This window comes from Crotalus tigris, unplaced genomic scaffold (assembly GCF_016545835.1).
Source record: "Crotalus tigris isolate CLP2741 ecotype Arizona unplaced genomic scaffold, ASM1654583v1 scf7180000017950.1190679, whole genome shotgun sequence".
In the NCBI taxonomy this organism is placed as follows: Eukaryota; Metazoa; Chordata; class Lepidosauria; order Squamata; family Viperidae; genus Crotalus; species Crotalus tigris.
Window position 1 is genome coordinate 468,393 of NW_024096740.1, and position 14,531 is coordinate 482,923.

The 14,531-nt window shown below is 45.3% G+C and overlaps 1 protein-coding gene across 4 annotated transcripts; it reads left to right on the forward strand.

Annotated features, from left to right (window-relative positions):
- On the forward strand, positions 1 to 10,532 carry LOC120308820 (zinc finger and SCAN domain-containing protein 31-like). 4 transcript variants are annotated; one of them, XM_039345341.1, is made up of 4 exons: positions 1 to 287; positions 1,822 to 2,657; positions 4,116 to 4,239; positions 9,568 to 10,530. In XM_039345341.1, the coding sequence occupies exons 2-4, from the start codon at positions 1,980 to 1,982 to the stop codon at positions 10,392 to 10,394; spliced, it is 1,629 nt and encodes a 542-aa protein (XP_039201275.1). In that variant the 5' UTR covers positions 1 to 287; positions 1,822 to 1,979; the 3' UTR covers positions 10,395 to 10,530. The 4 variants fall into 4 exon arrangements, with proteins under 4 accessions (XP_039201275.1, XP_039201277.1, XP_039201278.1 ...); XM_039345343.1 differs by having other exon boundaries at positions 1 to 259; XM_039345344.1 differs by lacking the exon at positions 1 to 287 and having other exon boundaries at positions 801 to 2,648; positions 9,568 to 10,532.
- The last annotated feature ends 3,999 nt before the right edge of the window (positions 10,533 to 14,531 follow it).

A 14,531-nucleotide genomic window follows, 5' to 3' on the forward strand; every position in this document is an offset into this window, starting at 1 on the left:
AGCTAGCGCGAGGGGTTTCGGGAGTTGTAGTCCAGCAACGTCCGGACGGCAATGTGTTTGGAAAGGGAATGAATTAAAATGCTAGAAACTTGTGATCAAACTTTTGCAATTCGACAAAGGGGTTAAATTGGCTGAGTGTTGATTTCCTAGAAAAACAGAGAGCTGTTTTGGCAAGGAGGGTCACAGATGGTGTAATCTACTTCCTGCTCCGTTTCCCGTGGGAAAGTAGGATTTCACTTTCCCAGGTTTAGGATCCACGGTGATATATTTATTTTTCTGTGTTTTAGGTATGAGTATGGGCGTGGGGGAACCGTGCCTAGCAAAACGAGATGATGGAGTTAAGGTTTCTGGTTTTGCTTTATTTTTAAGTGCTGGCTGAGCTGGGATGAGGTTGATCGCTGTTGCCCGCCAGGCAGGAATTAAACCGGTGTAGTTTCTCTCCAGCAGCGCCTTTTTTATATGTTGGGAAAGGGCCTCTGCTAAATTTCTGCTGCAAAGTTCACACGTTGTGCTAAGCCCGATTTATACTGAACAATCTTTAGCAATCTGGTTGTGCATGATAACGCTAAACTCAAACCCTAATCACATGGCTTAATGATGTGTGCACGTTTTGGATTTCTGTACTTAGAAATGACCTTCTTTTTAAAAACTGTGAACTTTTCTAATAGCCCCCCCCCTCCTGCTTTACAGAAGACAATTTTTTTTTTTTGATCCAGCAGACATCTGGCTTATAATCTATGAGAAAGGAAAGCAGATGGGTCTTGAGTTGCAAGCCTGATACCTGGCTAGGCGTCTCTGGTGCTCATAAAATGCTACGAAAAAGATATAGGTTATTTCTAAATTGCATCCCCCACGAGAGCATCTCAAGTGCCATTCTTACTAATATATGAGCAGCTGCTCTATGTCTACTTCAGAATAAAGAATGATAAGTTATATTATACCTAGTATATACAGTGGCCATTAAAATATATCCTGCCTTTATTGTTTTTATAAATAAGTCAAGACTGCAAACATGCCTAATATTCCTTTCTTCTCCTATTTTCCCAGTCAACAACTGTGTGAAAGGAACTGGGTTGAGAATGAGCAATTAACTAACCCAAAGTCACCCAACTACCTTCCATGCCTAAGGTGGGGCTAGAACTCACAGTCTCTAGAAGGTGTGGCCCTTTACTACTAGATCAAATTGCTCTTGGAATTCTTGGGAAAAAATTAAAGGGCAGATCTGGAAAAAAGTGGCAAATCTGAAAAAGCTTCATAAGGATAAAAAAACCTTTATGTTTACAACTTTGTTTTACAAAGCAAAAAATTCAAGAACAAAACCAAGAAAATAATTTTAATTTAATTTAAATAAATCTAAAGGGCAGCTTTCTGAAATATTCTGCAAGTAATGAGGATGACCATTTGTTGATTAAATTATAATTTCTATGTAGCGTGCTGTCCATTGTGTACAAACTTTATACAATTTATTACCGGTAAAAAAATTTAACAGCAGTAATGGCTAATAAAAACTAAATTAGGACAATGAAAAAAGAGAAATAACAAAAAATAAAAATAAAGGTGCAATAAAAAAGTAGAAAAGAGAAAAATATAAAAAAATATATAAAGTAGCTTGTAATATTCTTCCCAGCAGCTGTAGGTACAATTATAACCTCTTTCTAAAGCTCCATCTTGACTCTCTTCTATCTATACTTTGTCACAAACATCTTTAGTTTGTTAATAACCTTCGCTATCTAAAATTGAATAGATTTGCCAGCTTGTGATTTTATTTTGCATTTCTTGGCCTTGCTCAACTCTTGTCCTCTTTTTAAAATTTCTCCTTAGGGACTCAAAGCGCTTCTCATGGCAAGAAAACTGATACTGCTCAACTACCCCATGGTCTGAAATACACTGTGGGGTGTTGATATCCAAAGCAGCCGCTTCACTGGGTGGGATTCACACATTCAGTTGGCTCAAGCCGTCATCGGTGGCTGGAAGAGGACATGGCCTCTGAGCAAAGAGTTGTGATGCCTCTGGGTCTTTTTCAAGAGGCTGGAATTCAACAGGAAGTGAAAGCAGAGCAGGCAGAGTTCATCCTATTTGAATCGGGGAGCAAGAAAGACCCGCCCATCTTGCTCACTGGCCACAGAGAGGAATTCTGGGAAAGAACCGGGGTTGGCTGTCCAAACGGACTGCAGCAGCCCTGGGAAGCCCAGCTGCAGGCTTTCTTGAGAGCGATGGAGTCTTCCCAACCTCGGGCAAGTGGGAAAATGAACCATCCAAGGTTCAGCGCGGATGTCCAGCTGATGGCCAACAGTCTCCTGGCAAAAGACCAAGGGGAGGAGGGTGGGAAGGTGAAGGAAGAGATCCAGCCCATCGAAGAAGCATTGGGCACCGATCTGGAGCGCCAACGTTTCCGGCAGTTTGGCTACCAAGAGGCTGAAGGCCCCCGAGAGGTTTGCCACCAGCTCTGGGAACTTTGCAACCGGTGGCTGAAGCTGGAGAGACACACCAAGGAGCAGATCCTGGAGCTGGTGGTTCTGGAGCAGTTCCTGGCCATCCTTCCCGCAGAAATGCAGAGCTGGGTGAGGCAAGGGAGGCCGGAGAGCTGCCCCCATGCTGTAGTCCTGGCAGAGGGTTTCCTGCTGAGGCAGCAACGTGGAGCAAAGCAGGTGGGGCAGGTAAGAGGCTGGGTGGTTAAACCTGAGAGTCAGAGTGGGGGATTGGGAGTAGGGAATCTTCCATTCGGTTGGACTTCCATTCCCTAATCCACACTTGGAATACTGCATCCAGCTTTGGTCGCCACAAGATAAAAAAGATGTTGAGACTCTGGAAAGAGTACAGAGAAGAGCAACAAAGATGATTAGGGGACTGGAGGCTAAAACATACAAGGAATGGTTGCTGGAATTGGGTATGTCTAGTTTAATGAAGAGAAGGATGAGGGGTGACATGATAGCAGGAATAGCCAACACTCCAGAAGACAGGCTTAAGATACAGAAGGATCTTGACAGATTTGAACACTGGGCGCTATCTAACAAAATGAAATTCAATGGTGAGAAAAGTCAGGTTCTACATTTAGGCAAGAAAAACCAAATGCACAGGTACAGTACAGGGGGTACCTTGCACAATAGCAGTAACTGTGGGAGGGATCTCGGAGTCCTAGTGGACAATCACTTAAATATGAGCCAGCCGTGTGCTGCAGCTGCCAAAAAGGCCAACACAGTGCTGGGCTGCATTAACAGAGGGATAGAATCAAGATCACGTGAAGTATTAATACCACTCTTCAATGCCTTGGTAAGGCCACACTTGGAATACTGCATCCAGTTTTGGTCACCATGATGTAAAAAAAAATGTTGAGACTCTAGAAAGAGTAGAGAGAAGAGCAACATAGATGATTAGGGGACTGGAGGCTAAAACATATAAGGAACGGTTGCTGGAATTGGGTATGTCTAGTTTAATGTCTAGTTTAATGAAGAGAAGGACTAGGGGGGACATGACAGCAGTGTTCCAATATCTCAGGGGCTGCCACAAAGAAGAGGGAGTCAAGCTACTCTCCAAGGTGCCTGAAGGCAGGACAAGAAGCAATGGATGGAAACTGATCAAGGAGAGAAGCAACCTAGAACTAAGGAGAAACTTCCTGACAGTTGGAACAATTAACCAGTGGAACAACCTGCGTTCAGAAGTGGTGAATGCTCCAACACTGGAAGTTTTTAAGAAGAGACTGGACAGCCATTTGTCCGAAATGGTATAGGGTTTCCTGCCTGAAACTAGATGACTAGATGACCTCCAAGATCCCTTCCAACTTTATTATTATTATTATTAGATAGTGCTCCAGATGTTTGGGGATTTGCACCCAAGGGGCCTATTACTATCAGTATTGTCTTTGCTTGCTTTCTATGTTCTACTTCTCTGTGCTGGTCTTTTATACATTTTGTCTTTTCCCCCAGTATCATTTATTAAGACCGTATGTTTTATAATTTATTTATACTGTATAATTTACACTGCGTAATTTGTAATCATTTACACTACGTAATTTATTATTCTTTGCGTCTGGTTCTTCTCGCTTTCCTCTTTTGCTTTACAAAAGTCCTTAATTTGAAGTCGGTAGAAATCTTTGCTCGTCTCCCGTTTGAATTCAGGTGGGTTTCCGCAAAGGTTGGGCTGGATCCCCTGAACTGAGAACCCTCCTTTCCAGTGAACGGCAGAAGCCCCCCTTTATGGAGATCAGACAAGAGACGGACAAGGAATCACACTTGCTGTTAGGTAAGGAGCCTTTGGGATGGTATCCTCACCCTCTTTTGGGGTTTTAGTGCAGTGGTTCTCAACCTTTTTAATGCCGTGACCCCTCCCCCAACCGGTCGTAAATCGAGGACTACTCAACCGGTCGTAAGTCGAGGACTACTCAAGTGGTGCAGTACTGTTTGCAGAATGGGACTTTTGGCGGGCTCAGCAGGGCAGAGACAGCCTGGACAATTCCTATTGGCTTTTGAAAGCCAATAGAATTAGACTCCATTCAAGAGAGTCTATTCTAATGGCTTTCAAAAGCCAATAGAATAAAAGGGAGTAGCACAGCTAAGGAAAAGGGGGGAAAAATGGCAGACTGCGTTGTTTGGTGACCCCCGTGAAATGGTCGTTCGACCCCAAATGGGGTCCCGACCCACAGGTTGAGAATCGCTGGCTTAGTGGGTCCCAAGCAGTGGGGTCTCCCAACGGTGGGAGATGACTGCTCAAAAGCCCCCACCCCATCTGTCCGATTGCCACGGGATGACAAGGCTAGTGTTCTTCCCCAGCCTACGGGAGTCCTTGTTAAGCTCACAAGGAGAAACTCCTCTTCCAAACAAGCAGACTAGAACCGCAGGGAAAAAACCAATCCCCTTTTATTATTCAAAGACCCGAGTCAGTGTCGAAGGCAAACAAACACAGTCCACAGAAACTCGATCCTCAACACGAACGGTTGCCTTCGGCAACCAGTACCTCCCACACCTTCCCTTTTATTATGCAGCCAAGGCCTGGCTTCCTAATTCTCCTTTGCCTTTGGAGCCACCCCATTGCATTCCTCTGTCCTACTCTCTTTTCTTGCCGGCGTTTTCGTGCATCCTGGATATCTCTCAACTGTGATTCATCACTGTCCAACTCAGGCTCCCAGCACAGCTGTGTCTCAGCCTGAGCACGAGTAGAGGGGCCAGGCTCCTTGTCGGACTATAAATCTGGAGCTCTTCAGAGCCTTCCTCTGACTCTGATGTCACTCCAGGTCCCTCCTCTGATTCCTCAGACTCAGCTGCCGGGTCCACTGGCTGGCGAGGAACCACCACAGCTAGGGAGATGTACCAGTGGCCAAGAATCATAATACTAGCCAAATTCATTGTAGCTTAGCTAAATGATCTTTTGCTGAAGACAAGACTGAGACTGCAGGGATCTTGTCTGCTCTCCAGTGGCTAAGCAGGGTTGGTGATGGAGACCAATAAGAAATCCCCAGTATGGGTAGTCCTTGACTTACGGGTGGTTGCTTGGTGACCATTATGACGGTTTTAGGAAAGCATCAAAACATTCTTAAAGACTCACCTCATTCCGGGCGTTCTTTTTTTTTTTTCTTTTAACTATTACCATCTGGCAAACGGTACAGGATAATAAAAATAAATAGGCTGAAAAATAGCTTTTATCCCAGCGCTGTAACCATATTAACTACTAATGGCTAAAACACATAAGGAATGGTTGCTGGAACGGGTATGTCTAGTTAAATGAAGAGAAGGACGAGGGGGGACAGGATAGCAGTGTTCCAATATCTCAGGGGCTGGCCCAAAGAAGAGGGAGTCAAGCTATTCTCCAAAGCGCCTGAAGGCAGGACAAGAAGCAACGGATGGAAACTGATCAAGGAGAGAAGCAACCTAGAACTAAGGAGAAACTTCCTGACAGTTAGAACCAGTGGAACAACCTGCCTCCAGAAGTGGTGAATGCTCCAACACTGGAAGTTTTTAAGAAGTCACTGGACAGCCATTTGTCCGAAATGGTATAGGGTTTCCTGCCTGAGCAGGGGGTTGGACTTGATGACCTCCAAGGTCCCTTCCAACTTGTTGTTCTTGTTGTTGTTGTTATTATTATTATTATATAGTGCAACATTGAAGTGCAATATTAGGGCAGCGTATTGGTGAATAAAATGTGAAGGATGTGTGTATATAATGTAGGTTTTTATTTGTGGTTTTTACGCTGTGGATAGCACTTAATTTCGTTGTGAGTTACACAGTGACAATAAAGATATTCTATTCTATGATGGACCACCTAAAAGATACCGACAACTCAGATTTCAAGTTTTGAGGGCCACCTGCCTGTTCCCTGTTCACAGGATTGGATTTTGGGTCACCTGGCAATTGGACTGTATTTCCAGCCATTTCTAGCATCCCAGTCCTGTGATCCCAACTTACATTTTTGCTGAAATAAGCATTTCCAGTTTTCAGCAAACCGCACTCATTTTGGACAATGGGTTCACTCAATGACTGCGGTGCAAAAAAAAAAAAAAAAAAAGTCAAATTGGGTCAGTCGTGTCATGGCCTCTTTAATGGCCAGCACAACTTACAACTGTAATTCATTTACGGTCATAAGTCGAGGACTGCTTTGTGGGAGATGTCAAAGAAAAAAACATTGTGGAAGAAGAAAGAGGCAGATATTCAACACAGAAGCATCTCTTTAATCGCAGAAGCTGATCCTGCTCCCTGCTTTAACTAAGGATTTCTCCTAGCTCACCCTATTTTTTTTTTGTCTCCTGGTGGTTTCATTAGTACAGCGGTTCTCAACCTGTGGGTCGCGACCCCATTTGGGGTCGAACGACCATTTCACGGGGGGCGCCAAACAACGCGATCTGCCATTTTTTTTCCTCAGCCGGCGCAGGGGGCGCCGCGGCGCATGCGTGCCATGCAGGGGGCGCCGCCGCACATGTGTGCTGCGCAGGGGGCGCCGCCGCACATGCGCGCCACCTCCTTATGACCGGGGTCGCCGGTATAAAAAGATTGAGAACCACTGCATTAGTACTATTTAAAATATTTTAATATTCACTTTGGGGGCAATGTTTGGGGCAGGAATCTTAACATGGAGTCAGGAAGTCAGACTTTTCTATTTTGATACGCCCTGGGACAGTGATGGTGAACCTTTTAGAGACCGAGTGTCCAAACTGCAACCCAAAACCCACTTATTTATCGCAAAGTGCCAGGGCCGCATCAACATTGTGATGCCCTCAGAGGGGTGTGGGGTGTGTGTGGCCCGCTGGATGGGCATGGCTGTGCTGGTCACAACAGACTGAGTAGGCATGGCTGGGGTGGGCATGGCCGCCATGATGTTGCTCATGGGGGGACACCTGTGGGGCTAGTTTATGGGGGGGGAAATCAAACACTATTTTCACTAACATCTAATTAAAATTTAGGTTTTGTTACTGATCTATTGGGCTAGTAAAGAAATTCATCTAGCACTGTTATTTATTCATATTAAATGTATATACCACACATCTCATTTTCCAGAGCAACTATGAATGGCTTACGCCAGTATGATAAAATCATAAATATAAAGACATTAAAATTAAGAAGAATTAGAAAAAGGCTAAAAAATCAAGACCACGAAGAACATAATAGGACGACAGTATGGGTATTCCACTCACATCATAGAGCAGGAGGTCTTCAAACTTGGCCCTTTGATGGCTTGTGGACTTCAACTCCCAGAATTCCTCAGCCAGGCACATGTGCCTGGCTGAGGAATTCTGGGAGTTGAAGTCCACAAGCCATCAAAGGGCTAAGTTTGAAGACACCTGTCATAGAGTACCCTCATCAGGGCCCCAAGCCAACTGGCAGAGCCAGTTTTTAAGGTCCTTCAACGAAAGCCAAAAGGGTGGGGGCCAATCTCACATCTGCTAGCAAGAGGTTACAACACTATAGATTTGTTATTTTTAATATTTTGATTATAGTATTTGAGCACAAGTGCATTTCGCTTGTAACACAGCCCATAGCTATATATTTTATTTAATGCATTTAGGTACATTTGTCTGAGAAGGGGTCCGTCGGCTTCCTTTTATTCTTCCATCTGCAATTTATGCAAAAACTTGGTCTTGAAGGCTGCTTGATGCTCTCTGAAATTGCTTTTTTTCTTGCAGACGTTTCATTACCCAAACTCGGTAACATCATCAGCGCCAGTCTGATCACTGTGATTACCCAAGCTAGATTTGATAGTGATAGTGGGCAATGATGATATTAACCTAGTTTGGGTAATGAAATGTCTGCAAGAAAACAAGCAAGCTCAGAAGACCAACGACCCCACAGATTCAACCCTGAGTTACAAATTCTGAATTGTCATTTTTCCAATGACTCCCTCATTTTTCCAAGGACCCCCTCATTTCAGCCCTGAGCTACCAATATTCTCCTTTATTAAAATTCCTTTTATTAGTTTTGCAGCAGTCCAGAGCGAACATCCGTATCCCAGGGCAGTGATGGCGAACCTATGGCACCCGTGCCAGAGGTGGCACTCAGAGCCCTCTCTGTGGGCACACCTGCCGCCGCCAGTTCACGCAGGCCCATTAGGCCGCCTCTGGCGCCTGAAGCAGCAGACCCACCCAGCACAAAGGAGGCAAAGCTGCTGGCTACCAAGCTTGAGTAGAGATGGAAGAACACGTCCCCATGCACTCACTGGCCTCTGTGTGCGGGGGCTGATGGTGTTAGGCAGCAGCCACCCCTGCCTCATCTTGCCCCACAGCAATGGCACCCCCGCTGTACCCCCTGCCTCACAAGGAATCAGTGGGCCTACTGTATTCCTGTCATTGGGTGATCTAAGTGTACAATAAATCTAAACATGGATTATTTTTATTTATTTATTTTTTTAAAAAAGGAGAAACATCAGGTCATTAAAACCCAGTGTTATTTCAGGGTGATTCTGGGGTAGATTGGTAGATCTCTGTCCAGAGCAGGGCTAGGCCACCTTGGCTCTTTTATGACTCGTGGACTTCAACTCCCAGAATTCCTGAGCCAGACATGCTGAGGGGAAAGGGAGAGGTTTCCATGCTGAGCCAGGCTGGCTCAGGAATTCTGGGAGTTGAAGTCCACGAGTCATAAAAGAGCCAAGTTTGAAGACCCCTGGTTTAAATATTTAAATATTATTCCTCACAGTCACGTGATCAAAATTCAGGCATTTGGCAGGGGTAGGCAACCTTGGTTCTTTGATGACTCGTGGACTTCAACTCCCAGAATTCCTGAGCCAGCCATGGCTCAGCTTGGAAACCTCTCCCTTTCCCCTCAGCATGGCTGGCTCAGGAATTCTGGGAGTTGAAGTCCACGAGTCACAAAAGAGCCAAGATGGCCTACCCCTGGTCCAGAGATTAGCGTCCCAAATGGAAAAATGACAGTTCAGATTTTGTAACTCAGGGCTGAATCTGTGGGGTCGTTGGTCCACTGAGCTTGGTTGTTTTCTTGCAGAGGTTTCATTACCTAAACTAGGTAACCTCATCAATGCTAGTTACCTAGTTTGGCCAATGAAACGTCTGCAAGAAAACAACCAGGCTCAGAGAGCACTAAGGACCCCTCAATTCAGATTTTCACCAGAGGGTTCCCTCTTTTTTTCTAGGAGACGCGGAAGAGGAAAGCAAGTTGGGAAAGAAGAATAACTCGGAAACTTCCAGAAGAGCTGAGCCAAACTATCTGAAGCAAGATGGTGCCACTGTAAGCCTGACAGAAACTTATCTTGAAAAAGATTTGGACCAGTTCATCAATTCCCAGGGACGGTATGTTGAGTTGGATAGTGGCACATCTCAGCTAACAACCCCTGCAGGCCGAAGCCAGAACCCTCTAAGTGAGTGTGAGAAACCCTGTGCGTGCTGCAGCAAGGATTTACAACTCAAGTGCAACTTCCGAGCGCAGGAGAGAATCCACACAGGCGAAAAGCCATACAAGTGCTCCATGTGTGGCAAGGGCTTCAGCACGAGGGCGTATCTGGTCACCCATGCGAGGATCCACACGGGCGAGAAGCCCTACCGGTGTTCCGACTGCGGGAAGGGTTTCTGCGACAACTCCAACCTCATAGTCCACAAAAGGACTCACACAGGCGAGCGACCGTACCAGTGCACTGATTGTGGAAAGAGCTTCCGGGAACGCCCGGTCCTTATTCGGCACCAGCGGATCCACACGGGAGAGAAGCCCTACAAGTGCCGAGACTGCGGGAAAGAGTTCAGCCAGAGCTCAGGTCTTTTGGTGCACGAACGCACTCACACCCGAGAGAAGCCATACACCTGCACCGATTGTGGGAAGGGCTTTGGGGGCAACTCAAACCTGAGGGTGCACATGAGGATCCACACGGGGGAGAAGCTGTACCTGTGCTCCAATTGTGGGAAAATGTTTGGAGACAGATCGCTTCTCGTCAGGCACCAGAACAGCCACCAAGAAGAGAAATGTTGATGAAAATCAAAATCTAGATTTGGAGTGCTGACGAAATCATAGATATTCATGCACCCTGCTAACTGCAAAGTCTGTCTGCATAGGACAGTATTTGTCATACTGGGGCACTTTAAGATGTGTGGACTTCAACTCCCAGAACCCCTCAGTCAACATGGCTGGCTGGGGAATTCTGGGAGTCGAAGTCCACACATCTTACAGTGGCCAAAGTTGAGAAGCACTGGTGTAGCGTACATCTAATGCACGTTGTGGACACCGCAACCTAAAATGGACACCAACAAATTTGGGAGTGAATTCTGAGGACTAACAGGATTTGTTGGTGGGAGGGGGAAAGGCAAGTCCTGTGAAGAACATAGTGCGTTTAATCTCCAGAAAACAGTACTGAAATGAAAACAGTATCTTAAATGTAAATAATAATAACAATAGGTTTTCAGGGTTTTGAAAAATAGGAGGGAAAGGCAAAATAATAGTCATATATTGACTAAAATAATGATCACCAAGAGAAATTCTAAGAAAATAGAAGTTTAATCAACCTAGCTTTCGTCAAATACACTTGACATCATCAGGGTTAAAAAGGCAGATGCTGAGAGAAGTCTTTTATACAGTTATTAAATGCCTGCTTCCGGCTCTCAGAGCGTGTTGTCGGCCCCAGCTGATCGGGCTGTGTTTTAAGAGGGCCACAGTTGTAATGGATAGGGTGCTTTATGTAACCAAAGCACTACAGCTATTAAATGATAGAACGGCTTATAGGGTCATCAGGAAGGATCCCACAGTGACATTAAAAAGCAGAATTAACAAATTACTTGATAACTTCAAACGAGCAAAAAAACTTCATAATGACACCCTGAGGAGAATACGACCCAATGACTCGGCCCTCCCAAGATTTTATGGTCTACCAAAAATCCATAGGAAAGATACCCCACTTCGCCCCATTGTCTCATTTAGAGGCACCCCCATTTCGGGATTGGCGAAGTGGCTTAGTAACCGTATCTCCTATTTAGTTGATGGCAACCCCACTATAGTTAGATCTGCAGAGGAATTTCTGGAGAGGATTAAGACTCTCAAGGTGGAGAAAGATGAGGTGATGGTCTCTTTTGACGTCACCTCTTTACCTCCATCCCCCAAGATCTAGCAGTTAAGGTCCTAAGAGACCAATTAGAAAAACAAGAAAAGACTAAACACTGTGATTCCTTGCAAACCGAGGATTTAACACAACTTATAGAGTTGTGTTTAACAACTTATTTCACCTTCCAAGGTATCATCTATGAGCAAGTAAAAGGTACACCTATGGGCTCCCCAATATCCAGCATGGTGGCAGAGGCGGTCCTCCAACAATTAGAAAGTGAGGCTATGACCCGTCAACAACCTAAATTTTGGGCCCGGAATGTTGACGACACCTTTGTCGTCATCAAACGATGTCACCTAGCTGACTTTATGGGAATATTAAATTCAATATACCTGGATATAAAATTTACAGTGGAGGAGGAGATCCAGGGCTCGATAACCTTTCTAGATGTATTGGTCCAGCGCTCATTGGATGGAACTTTGAACACCAAGGTTTATCGAAAGCCCACTCACACTGATCGTATCCTCCACTACCACAGCAATTATCCAGCCTCCCATAAAGCCAGCTGCATTAGAACCCTGTTTAAATGGGTACATTCGCACTGCAGCACAGCTGAGTCAAAAGCAGAAGAAAAGAAACATTTGTTCTGCGTCTGCCAAATGAACGGATATCCCCTAAGGTTCATTAAATGGCATAGCACGACACCAAAACCCCACAGTAGACAGCAAGGGGAGGAACCCCCAACACGAACCGTACGGGTGTCTCTACCATATATTAACAATGTGTCTGAAGCCACGGCCAGGTTACTGGCACTGCATAATATACAAGTAGCCCACAAGCCCAATCAGACTTTACGAGCAAAAGTGATGCGCCCTAAGGACCAACTACCCACCGCCAAGAGATCAGCGATAGTCTATAAAATTGATTGCATGGGATGCCAGAGTAATTATATAGGTGAAACATCGAAGAGTTTAAAAACACGCCTACATGAACATAAACTGGCAATTAGGAGGGGTGAACAACATTCACAGATTTGGGCTCATGTAGCTGAGTATGATCATTACTTTGATTTTGAGAACACCCAAATCTTAGCTAATGACGCTACAAAGGGAGGCCGCCTACTGAAAGAAGCATGGTTCTCAGGAACAGATTCAATCAATCGACATGTAGACTTGTGCTCAGCACACCAGGCTCTGAGAACGTGGAACGCTAACTACCAGTCCAACGTCCAAAGGAAATTCAATTACAAACCATATGGCCGGGTGAAGGACATCCCCCTGAGCCCCCACCCCTCTCTACTTAATTATATTGACGGAGCTCCGATTGACAGCTCCCCACCACCAGACATGCAGCTTCCATCTGGCCATCCGCAGGCCGATCCTGGCGGATGGTCACTGCAAGATTCCTTGCGACACCCTGAAGGTGGATTCTCCTTAGAACGGAAGGGTAGTATGCAGAGCAATGGAATAAGACTTGTGGGATCGGAAGACGAATGAGATATAGTGAAGTCTGAGGGTGGTGGCGAGAGTGAGCTGTCTTCCAGTTGTCCCGTTAAACATGAAATGACGACCCGATCAGGATCGAATAAAGGGACCCCCCCCTTCCTCCCCCCGTGCATTCGACATGAGGACAGTCAGTTGAACAACAATTGCAGCCAAGATGGAAGAGCCCCGCAAGGGACGAAGGTGAAAAACCGAAGACAAATAACGGCACTCACCAGCAATGGACTGATCAACAGAGTGCTATCAATGGGATGATAACAAATGATGTTCTGGGCTTACATGAGATAAGAGACGCTAAAACGAATAACAAGCCATTAAGGACGACACATAGAGAGGATGAGAGGAAGAATAACACGAAATGGGAGGAGGAACTTACATCATGGCTCAAGGAGATAAATAAACAAGAGCAAAACGGGTCCAAATCCCTCAGGAGCACGAGAAGTGATTCAGACATCCCCCCCACCCCTCAGAGAAAGCTGTACGCAGAGCGGTGGAGGAACTGTATACAAGGGAGAGGGAGTATCCCAAGCCTAAACCACCCAACTCCAAAGTAGTAGATAGAGCATGTAAAGAAACTCAGACTAAGAAAAAGAAAAAAAATATGCGGTGACTTAAGAAGTGCACTTAAAACAGCCCGATCAGCTGGGGCCGACGACACGCTCCGAGAGCCGGAAGCAGGCATTTAACAACTGTGTAAAAGACTTCTCTCAGCATCTGCCTTTTTAACCCTGATGATGTCAAGTGTATTTGACGAAAGCTAGATTGATTAAACTTCTATTTTCTTAGAATTTCTCTTGGTGATCATTATTTTAGTAAAATGGAAATTCCCAAGAGTTGAATTTTTACTTATATTTTTAATATCTATCTATCTATCTATCTATCTATCTATCTATCTATCTATCTATCTATCAGCAATTAGTCTAAAAATTCGAGTACCCAGGTATATTTATTTGTAAAAAAAGGCATATTAAAATACTGATCTCCAAGACAGAGAGTTTTGTTGTATACTAAGCTTTCGTTAGTCCCTGCTAACGTTGTCAAAGTGTAAGCTAACATTGGGTAGGCTTCGCCTTTATAGTTCTTTAAGTGTCGTTAATTTGGCCATTGAATGCATTATAGGTCTGTCCACCCGCCTGCCTCCACCCCTGATTGGATGCATCAACCCTAATTCGGTTATATTGGTCGGTGTTCGCCTTGCTCTCTCAGCTCTACCTCTCCCTATCTGCCCCACTGGCTGGGCATGTTTGTCGTATAACACCAGACTATCCGATGCTGCCTTGCAATCACTCCCCCCACCATTGCAGTTCAACGCGCTGTCAGCATGCCGTGTGGTTGCTCCGGCTGGCGATCTCTCAGCTGCACTCCCCGCACCGTTTGTCCCAGTCCGCCGCTGCCTCCTCGATTTTGCCGCAGCTCTTGAGTTGACGATTTCTCAGATTGAGACCACTGAGGAGACAATTCCATCAGACAACATCTAACGGGGCTCCTCACCAGCCACAGACAGAACCACACCCTATCAAAATCGGAGGAGGCCACCCTCGAGGAACTGAACAAAGACAATTCAATTGTCAT

Coding starts and splice junctions, on each gene's coding strand:
- LOC120308820 (XM_039345341.1), top strand. CDS start 1,980: ATGGCCTCTGAGCAAAGAGTTGTGATGCCTCTGGGTCTTTTTCAAGAG. Junction 2,658..4,115: donor GAGCAAAGCAGGTGGGGCAG/GTAAGAGGCTGG, acceptor GTTTGAATTCAG/GTGGGTTTCCGCAAAGGTTG. Junction 4,240..9,567: donor GGAATCACACTTGCTGTTAG/GTAAGGAGCCTT, acceptor CTTTTTTTCTAG/GAGACGCGGAAGAGGAAAGC.